This window comes from Bidens hawaiensis, unplaced genomic scaffold (assembly GCF_021521415.1).
Source record: "Bidens hawaiensis isolate Kalapana, Puna unplaced genomic scaffold, B.hawaiensis_p1.1 tig00006555_1, whole genome shotgun sequence".
NCBI classification, from domain to species: domain Eukaryota; kingdom Viridiplantae; phylum Streptophyta; class Magnoliopsida; order Asterales; family Asteraceae; genus Bidens; species Bidens hawaiensis.
The window spans coordinates 113304-124440 of NW_027491442.1; the positions used below are offsets into that span (position 1 = coordinate 113304).

General features: G+C 32.8%; 1 protein-coding gene across 1 annotated transcript; it reads right to left on the reverse strand.

Moving 5' to 3' along the window:
• Positions 1 to 1538: 1538 nt before the first annotated feature.
• Positions 1539 to 3453, reverse strand: LOC143632894 (NDR1/HIN1-like protein 12). The gene is made up of 2 exons (XM_077101307.1): positions 2882 to 3453; positions 1539 to 1798 (listed from the first exon to the last, which is right to left on the reverse strand). The coding sequence occupies exons 1-2, from the start codon at positions 3428 to 3430 to the stop codon at positions 1574 to 1576; spliced, it is 774 nt and encodes a 257-aa protein (XP_076957422.1). The 5' UTR covers positions 3431 to 3453; the 3' UTR covers positions 1539 to 1573.
• Positions 3454 to 11137: the final 7684 nt, after the last annotated feature.

Below are 11137 nucleotides of genomic sequence, written 5' to 3' on the forward strand. Positions count from 1 at the left end.
TGCTAAGGACTTTTAGAAGGTAAATTGACCTTGAAGTCTTGAACTCACCGGCTTTATTGCTAGCGTTTGTTTTGAACATGTATTTCCTCAAGGTTTGCGTTGAACATGTTATTTCCTGGGGACGCTTAATTAGCATTACTTAAAATATGATTGTGCTTTGTGAAGGAACGCACGCTAGAATTTTTATAGTTAGAATATGTTACTCTCCCAACCAAACATTGTACTATATTATATGCCTACGTTTAATGAAGTTTTAAATTTCCTTTTACTCTCAAAGTCCCAACCAAACATAGTACTGCGTCTATGTAAACATAAAGTTCTAAAGTTCCTTTTTGTAAGTCCGGCACAAGTGATCACATCTATATCCATATAACATAACCAAAATACACATTTATTCATAAAGTTTGTTTATTTTAATAAGGCCTAGGGGTATACCTTAATGCCCAAGGGCGTTAAAGCTGAGTTGGTAAGGTTAATGAGTGACATATCACTCCCTTCATGGGTTAAGTAGCGTTATATGTAAGGTGGGTTAAAACGTTAATGGGCCTTAAAATCCTCTTTAAAACCACAATAATTTAAGAATTAAATTAACATTAAATAAAGGGAGGTAAATGTGGGTTAAACAGTTTTCTTAGGGTGAGATAGAGTGAAATAGGTTAAATTAAGTGATGTGATGCTTATTTGGAATCAAAAAACTTGAATGTATACCCATGGCATAATGTTCCACATCCTCTATTCATAAAGTCTTTTTTATCTTTTATAATACTCCACATCCTCTAAAATGTTTGATAAATATTATAATTCACATTAGTCAACAAGTCAATTAGTCCACGTCCTCTAAAATGTTTGGTAAATATTATAATTCGCATTTGTCAACAAGTCAATTAGTCAGCAAGTCAATTCAGTTAAACTAAAATATTACTACATCCGTTCCATTAAAAGTGTTCATATTTCCTTTTTTGTTTGTTCCATTACAAACGTCCGTTTTCAAAATTTATTAGCCAATTTCCAAGTTTACCCTTAAGCACACACAACTAGCATTAATAAATAATATGGTGGATCCATTTTTCAAGGGCATTATTGTCATTTAGTTAGCAAAAAAGGTAATCATTCAATCCACCTTAAACTTTGTGTTTTTCAAACTAAAACACTTTGACTAGGACGGAGGGACTAACATGTACGAGCTATTTGAGCTTACTACTCAAGCTTGCCGAATGGAGTTCAATCCCAGCCCAGCCAATATATTCAAGTTGAATTTGGACTCTTTTACACCATACATTAGCTGAAACCAAAATGAATGCATTACCACAACCAAACCAAACTTAAGCCTCGATAAGAACCGGAATTTAATTATTAGAGTTTATAAATCTTGTAACAATTAATAAAATCCAGCTTCAAACTTGACCACTTGAGTTTTGCATATATGCATACGAATTTAAATGATGAAAATCATATTAACCTTTAACTAATTACACGAGACTTTGCATTAAAATCATAAGAAATCTGGAGAGAAAATAAAAAAAAGAGAACTTAAGCTAAAAGTTACCAACCAAAACACTTGGAACATATAATTTCATATATCAACTCTACACACAGAAGGTCCAACCAAAGGAACCTGACCCAATGTTCCAATCTTCAATCCAACCATCACATCACAACCCACATACACTCCTTTGTGACCCATCCTTATACCTCCAGCCTTCCACCTCAACTTCCCGGTCAAAACCATCCGTAAACTCACCACGCCAGCTTCATCCGTAGTCAACCCGTTAACCACGGCTGGTGACAACAGCCATATCTGTAGAACAATTTAAAAAAAACTATTTACGTATTATTAATCAACTAAATATAAGAGAACTGTATTTAAGAGTACCGTAGAGATAACTCTGTGTATTATTAATCAACTAAATATTAGAGAATTGTATTTAAAAGTACTGTAGAGATAATTATTGGGGCACAAAGTCAAATATTGTCTTTCCAACTACTAGAAAATATTCCATTTTCCTATGAAAAAATTCATAGGAAATTCTTACGATGTAATTCCAAGAAATTTAAGACGAATTTATAACCAAAAAAAACTAGCACTGATTTTGCTACAGTATTGTAATAAAATAATAACAATTCAATTTTTCGTTAAAAAATATTAGAAAACACTATAAATATTTGTGTTATATATCAATGCTATTTTACTTTTGTTAGAAAGTGTAGCAAATAAAATAAATAAATAAAACAGGTTTTGTTGAGAACTTGTAAGAACTTTACGACAAAGAACTTAAAGTACTTTTGTATAGGGGTGTGAAAAAACAGATCTGAAATCGAAAAATCCAAACCGACCGAAACAAAAACCAACGGTTTGGTTTTATATTTTTATAAAAACTGAACTTGTGGTTCAGTTTTGTTTTTGCATGTAATAAAAACCGAACCAGACCGAATTTCTAGTTTTTTATTTATTTAAGTAATTTATACGAAATTAATAAATATGTAACTCGTATATTTTTAGTCAAATGTATAATAGTCAATTGGTTATATATTAACCAAATTATTTTATACCCAAATTAATTATTTTCAGCCAACTTTTTCCCCGCCCAAAATTTTCAAGCGCAAATGATGAAAACCTAAATAACCGAAATTAAACCAAAACCAAAACAAAAACCGAAAAACCAAGAAAAAACTGAAACCAAATGATTTCAACATGTGTTTTTCCTCATATACCCGTTTTTTTTTTTTTTTAGAAAACACACTAAAAAAAAGGGTTTCCAACAAATATATAACAATAAGCGTTCATTTCTTTTAGTTCATTTTCTACTTTCTAGTACTAACAATATAGTTGTTATTCTTTTATCCAATCTTCTAACAATAATAATAGTATATTCAATTATACCGGGGTGACAGCCACCGTGCTATCCTTTTTATGATGCAAAGGTGGTAACAATAGTGTGGGAGTGATGGGCTGGTTTTTGTATAAAAGAAAGGTTCTAAGGTGGTCATAGTGAATGGACACACGGTCATTAGGGTTTCTAGTGAGAAAGGTTAATTGCACGCTAGTGATCACAGGAGGAGATGTAGTGTTGACACCAAAGACGGTGGCACCAACGACGGTAAACCTCGGGTTGTGTGGACGGTAAACGAGCCATAAAACGAGCGCGGTTATACCGATAAGGAGAAGGACGACGAGGACGACGCTGGCGACGGTTTGATGGGTGCGTTGACCGGTAGAGGGAGAAGGCTTCTTGTGGTTAGAGTCGATTATTATGGTTTCATGAGTGTGTTTGTCGTCGGTCACCATGTTGGAATGATGGTTGTCGGTTTGGTTTTGATTTATGTTAAGTTGTGGATGTGAACATATGGTTCTTGTGAGAATATTAATTAAGAGGTGAAGAGGTGGAGGTTGGTCGTGGCAAACATGTAAGAGGAAAGGGGTGGAGTACATAGGACAAGTGGAAATGAGTGACATCAAGTTTTAGTTGGTTGTGTACAATAAATAATAAGATTATATTAACAAATATGATGGTAAAATGAGAGCCGCAATTCGTGTCTTAACAGGATTGAAGCGACACGCTTAATACAAACATTAAACACGAATACGACTCGTTTAACTATTTTATATGTTATGACTATAATTTAAGTTTCATGTACCAATAAGGGAAAATGATGAAGTCTAGCATACTAATTTTAATTATTTAAGAAAATAAAAAATCACATACCACATTTTTTTGATCAACGGGTCTTATCGTATCTTAAACGGGTACCCAATTACCGACCTAACATCTATCTATCAACTCATTTTCAGAACTAGTATACATTGTTGGGCTTTATACCACTAGGCTGAATCTGATAAGTTTATGCTTAGTTATAATGGGCTCAGATTTATGGTGACTAAATATATAATAGCCCATTAAGATTTAAAAGGATATTAAAGAGGTGTACAGTACCGGTTTTAAAACCGAATCGGTTTGATTTTTGCATGTTCTAAACCGGTTTCGGTCAAACTGATTCGGTTGAGAAACTGGTTTAAGCATATAATTGGCCAAACTGATCCGGACTGGTTCAAGTCGATTTTAAATGGTTTAAACCGGTTCAAGACCAAAACAAAAAAAAAAAAAAAAAAAACAGGTTTGATTAAAAAAATACCCAAACGCTATACGAACTGGCGGTTTGGTTCGGTTTCCGGTTAACCGGTTCCGGACTGATTTTTTGTACACCTCTACTTTTAAGAGAAATTTTTATTCCATGGATTAAGAAGAAGATCAATCAATAAGTTCATATATTTAAGGCGTTAATATTGATTGTACAAAGAAGCTATATAAGTGAATCAAACACTTGGTTCAAACGATTCACATGTGAAAAGAAAATAGATCGAGATAAAGTATGGCATACAAGATAAGTCTGAATTTATTGTTTTGAGTGTCAGGAGATAGTTGTTAAGAGTTTATTTATTATTAGGAATATGAGTTGGAGTAGGAAATAAGTTTTGTCTTAGCATGAATAGGGGTTTTGTAAAGGTTTAGTTGTGGATTTGTTCTTAGTAATGTGGAAAGGAGTTGTGGGATCGATTCATTTTTCGTGTGTCATATACGATTTAGGACCACCAATTGGTGTCAGAGCGTGCGGGTCAATGAGGAAGACGTTCGGTCAATCCATATTAATATGATGGATGAATATGTAAACTCATTTTCAAACAGATCATATTGGGTTTGACATGCTAAATAAAATAGTATACATTAGCTGACTCAAAATGTGTTTATTATCGTATCGTGTTTTGGAACTTCTGGCTCTAGATTTTACTAGGTTAGATTATAGACCAAGAGGAAACTTATGTTACGAGCATATGTTATTGAAAACCGGACTTATGTTTCTTTTGTTTGTAACAACGTGCATGGGTTTTGTAAACCCACTAATATGCAAATCAAAATAGAAATGCCCGAATCACACAAAACCACTCCATAGATTGAATACACAAATTTGGATTTTTTTTTCAAGCTTGGATTGAACATGAACATAAATATTCACTTCAAATCAAAATTGTCACACTTGAATTGTATGAATCAATCTCACCCCTCAAATTGATACTACTGTGTTTATGTGGAAAACGAACTAACCTTGCGAAAAGAAAAAAAAAGATTTTTTTTTTTGCTCCATCTATACCTAACGCCCTTCAAATCGAAGATGGTGACAGACCAAAGCATTGGATGTCGGAGATAAGTGGCCCTAAATAATTCGCTTTTTCATATGATACGGTATTAGACACTTATTTTTATGTGTAATATATGAATTCGCTTTTATGTGTAATAATTCGAGTTAAGTCACCCTAAATAATTCGCTTTTTACATCTCTTATTTACCACATATATTTAAAAGTGATTCGATAAAAAGTTGCGGGCCCTTGTTGATGATGTAGGATTGATACGCAGAAATGATGGTGGCTAGTGCGTACCACAGTGGCGAACGAAGATACGTGTAGGCAAAGGTGGTCACATTTGGGCCATGCATTAACAAAGAATTGGAATTAGGTTGAGACTTATAGCGAGTCTCTAGCAATATGGTGCTTGTCCTCTTCTCACGTGTAATGTAAGATGGAATTTTAGGTATTTTATAGAAGAAAAATTGTTGTTAGAAATGGTTTGGGTTTTCTTTTTGCTATTGTTACTATTATTAGTAAATAAAAAATAATCAAATTAAAATTAGTTTTTATTTATTAGATAAATTTTTGTTAGTTTTAAAAGTTAACTATAAATGAGTGAATTTTTAGAGTTTATGAGGGGCCTTTTGCCATTCATTCAATTATACATTTTATATACCCTACTAACTTTGGATTATTAAAGATATTATTTTTTTAAGTTTTTAGCAATTTTGTGTAACTGATTATTTGTGGCTTAGGAAATTCGCTTGCGCAGGAATACGTCAGTTCAAAGCTCCTTGTGACCTTGCGAAAACTAATAAAGAGTGAAGGATATCCCTGGCATCAACCCATGTTTCACTTAAGTTCTAATATATTCTATTACTAGCTTAAGTACCCGTGTCCTACACGGGTTAAACAACTTAAAAAAATGATAAACAAAATTGAATATTGCATTAAATAAGTAAAAAGTTAAATTGTAACTATAATTCACAGACTAAAATATAAATCATAAATATCTAAATATTTTTCTCGATACAACACTAGATAATACACTAAAAATATGGTAACAACTAAAGTAGAATAATATTATGAGAACATAACTGGTACAATCGGAATAAACGAGCCTATCATCAGTGGAAGACATCTTTTGATTAGTCGAAGAATGTGTAGTAAAAAGAATCGATATGGTTTTGATTAACAATATATGGACGGAGAAAAAGAAGGCGGACCGGGTTCAGTTAAAAATCCATGTGTTTTTAACAATGAACCCGAGTAAGTTTTTAAAGACAAAAATGATTCATAGATCTGTAAATGTTTATATATATATATATATATAAACGATATAATTCGTATTAGAGAAGTTAAATCATAAAAAATGCCGAATTTATAAAAAGTTTAATAAACAAATCTAATTTTTTTTAAATAAAATACGTTTGTAAAAGCATTTATAGAAATCAAAATAAAATAAAAAATATGATATTTAATGTATAATTAATAAAAGAGAGAGAGAGAAAGACGGGAAAAAAGAATAAAAATGTATCATACAGTGACACGTGACAAGAAAAAAAATTTATTCATTATATAGTATAGATTATTAAGGTCGATTAAAAATAACATGTTTAAAATTCCAGTGCTAATTAATCATCTTTTTGAGTTATTTGTTATCTTAGATTAAACTTGAGATAACAATAATTAATTGAAAAATAAGCTTTATAAAACATATCAAATGATAAAATCACCGTGTGCTACGCTAGAGTTTTGCTCTTGTGGTGGCACAACGACTGTCAAGTGGTAGTCGGCGGTATGGTTTCTGGGGAAATGGCCAAGCCAAACTCTGAAGCCAGCATGGGCCAGGTTAAGACAACATAGTCTGGTCAGAGTTGAGAAACGGGGTTCTTCAAATTTAGAGAGTGCGGTAGCCTAAATACAAAAAAGTCGTTCTAAAAAAACGTAAAGAGCTACAAAATAGGGGTGATCAATAACCGAACTTGGCAGAAAATCAACAAAATCAAACCAAAATTAATCAAAAACCGAATTAACTAGAAAGCTGTTGTTATTTTTTGTACCCTTGTTAACCAAAGTTAAACGAAGCGAACCAGAACCATTCATATTTATATTGAAATTAAATTTAAATGTAGCCTTATCTATTTATCTCATATGATATACATGAATAGATATAAGGTAGTTTTTTGTATTTTATTTGGTTTACACATCTTATGTATTTATACCCTGGTTGGCCTAATTTTAGGTTTTGATAATAAGAAAAATAACCTGCTATGATATTTTTCATGGTATCAGAGCAGGGGTTTCATCAAAAATCATAAACCCTAAATTGCTCTAAAACAACACAATGATCAGAGATGAAGATTTAGATTCCGGCAACAAGGATTATTACAAAGTCATCGATCCCAGCTCACCATACTATATCCACGCTTTCAATTACCCGAAACAGACGCAAGTCGAGCCGGTTGCTTTCCAAACTGCCTCACCAAGCCGACGAGATACATGGGCTGGACAACACAAATACAAGGGCAGTACCAAGGATACGAAACACAATAAAAAAGGGAAAATATGCTCCCATTGTGGAAAAACAGGTCATGTTAAAGGTTCTTGTTTTAAATTATTTGGGTATCATGATTTGTGGTTGGGCAATGCAAACAAGAAAAAGAAGAAACAGAATGTTGGGTGTGTTGAGAAAAGTCAAGTGTGACATTCGTCAAATTTCGATTCGTATTTGTATTTGTAAATCCGACCCGATGGGTCGTTTCGATGTATTAAATGTTTTAATAAAGTGATTCTCGACATTTAATGTTCATTATTCGTTGTTCATTGTTATTCAATTTTTTTTATATATTCCCGAGCCTTAACGTACGAGTAAACGCATAAATAATCCAAAACCGAACACTATTTAATTCGATTATTTAGTTTAGGGTTAAAAGTGTAAAATTTGAAAACTTATTTTAACTTAAAAGAATTTAAAATTTCATTTAAAAGGTTATGAAACTTTAGCGACCAGAAATGAAAATAATTCAAATTATATTATTAAAATACCCAACCCTAGCCGCCCCCCCTCTCTTCCTCGTTTTTCCAGCCCGGTTTTCCGGCCACCGGAAAAACGGCTCCGGCCGCCTCCAACCTTCCTTTAAGACTTTTATTTTATATAAAATAAATTATATAAAACTCAATTATCTTCGTAAATACACCCTAACAACCTATTTAATTATCGTATAACAACCTATAAATCGCGATTAATACCCGTGATCCTCGCCGGAAAATCTGGATAACCAAATCAACGAATTAATGCGTATACGCTCCACCCCGTAGTATAAATAGAACCCAAACCTTCGTCACAACTTGCTCATCCTCTCCAACCCCCCTCTAATACACAGATTTTCTGTAATTGAGAGATTCTTTAATTTATTTTCCGGCAACCGGGTTTCGACCAAAACGATACATTATAAGGTAATTGTTATATGCTTTTTAGTGTTGGTAAACCAACAAACAAAACCCCTAAACTTAATTGAGCAAACATGGAACAGAATCACCAATTGAAATTCTAGGGTTCTTCTTGAAGAAGATGAACCTGAAGTATATTATATATATATATATATATATATTCTTATGTTTTCAATGATTCTAAACTCAGCTCAACTGGTTAACGCGTATGGATAACAAACAACATACCCGGGTTCGAAACCCGGGTCAAGCATGCCTTCCTTCCTTTTTTTGTAATGACTATAACATGTTATTATTATTATTATTTAACCAAAATTATTAGAAACTGTTATTATATTTAAACAAGGGAAACCAAGCATAAACGAATGTTCATCCTAGCTCAACTGGTTACACACTGCACATGTAAACCTCAAGACCCGGGTTCGAAACCCGGGTCAGTCATATTCCTTTTATTTAATTTTTCACCTAATTAATAAATCCTTTTTAATCATTAAAAATCAAAATAAAATTTTAAAAACCTTTTTAAGTTCAATAAAAATTATGTAAATTAAATATAAAGATATCTTACCATTTTACATTTAAAAATCAAGTTTCTCGTTTTCATAAGTCGTTATTAAAAATCGTTTAATAAACGTAAAGTAAACTTTAATTTTCTAAAAATCGTTTCGTTAAAGCATTAATTATAATTACGACTTATAATCAATAGTTCAAGTATTTCGAATGTTTAAACTTCGTTTTCGTGCCATTAAAGTGCGTAATTAACATTAACAACCAACCTTTCGTAAAGCTTAAATAATAATAAAATAATCTAAGAGCTATAGAGTTAGTAATAAATTATTATAAAATAATAACTAACTTTTAAAGTTATTCATACAATTAGTCACCATAAAATCCCGCTAGAATAGTCGTTAAAGTCATGTTTATTCTTATTTATAGTTCGTACGGATTGATTGCTTCGGTTCCTTTGACGCCTTCAAGTTATTCTTATTCTTTTTTTCACTTCAATTACTAAGGTAAGTTTTTCACCACCCCTTTTTAATGTTTTAATGTTTTGGGGTAGCATATGTATCCTTATAAAAATTCAAGTATTATTTCTTCTATTACCAAAACTACAATTCGTATATGGACTTGTGTGTTACTTGTATTACTTGCACGAATACTACTTGCACGATTGGGAAGCCTCATTAAGTATGATCATACGCCCCCCTTTGCACTCTGGTCCATTTGTATCGAGTAGAAAAGGGCCTCATTATCCAAGTACGTTGGTTGTTACCAATTGGAAAGGACCTTACTTGCGCGATTATCCAAGTACGTTGGTTGTACCAACTGGAAAGGACTTACTTGCTCGTTTATCACATGTCTATGAATTGTATGGTTTTTATGTACGTATTTAAACTGTGGAAACTCACCAGCTATATTTATAGCTGACCATATTTTATACATATGTTACAGGTACCGTGATTAGAGGTTGAAGTATTGAAGACACTTAGATTACTTAGGGTATTTCAATAAAAGAACTATTGTTATGGTTATGTTTTGGTTTGAACTTGTATTGTTACTTTCGAACTTGTGTTACTTGACTTATTAAACGAATTAATGTTATTATGGTCACTTAATAGTGCCACGTGTGTTTGAGCAATCTGTACGTCACAATCGGGCGTTTCCGCTTAAGCCGGGGTGTTGCATCAAGTAAATTTCATTAGTGGTTTGAGTGAAGAGCAATACAACACTCTTTTCGAACACTTCACAGGTGCCAAACCAAATATGCAAGGTGATCAATTTACTAGGGCTAATATGGCCATGACAGGTAAAACCATACAACATAACGAGTGGATAATTAACTCTGGCTAAACAGATCACATTGTTCACACACTTAATATATTGGAGAATTATACTGAACTTACCAAAGAAACGCCAGTTATGGTTCCAAACAACGACAACATAACGGTTAAAGGAATGGGCGAAATCATGTTAACTGATCAAACAAAAATAACTAAAGTTTTATACATACCTGATTTTAATTGCAATTTGCTTTCTGTCGGTAGACTTGCCACCAATCTCCAATGCGTTGTCAGTTTCTTTCCAGATTTTTGTTGCATGTCGGCCCTGCATTCGAAGAAGAAAATTGGAGTAGGTAAACGCGTGAATGGTCTCTATCGGATGGGGATGGTGGTTAGAGAAAAGAAAGCTATGGTGTCAAAAATGGATGCTGAGATTTGGCACAAAAGATTGGGTCATGCTTCATTGGATAAGCTATGTCACATTGGTTTCTCTAATAATACTTGCTTCAATTTTAAAGATTTTGAGTGTGATGCTTGTTATAAGGCTAAGTTTACTCGATTGCCATTTCCAAGGAGTTTCATTAGAAGTAATGAATGCTTTGATCTGATTCATTGTGATATATGGGGAAAATATCGTAGACCTTCCACCTCATATGCTTGTTATTTCCTGACCATTGTCGATGACTTCAGTAAGGCTGTGTTGACTATCTCATTAAGCATAAAAGTGATGCTAGTGATTGCTTGATTAGTTTCCAAAGGATGGTGAAAACTCAGTTTGGCAA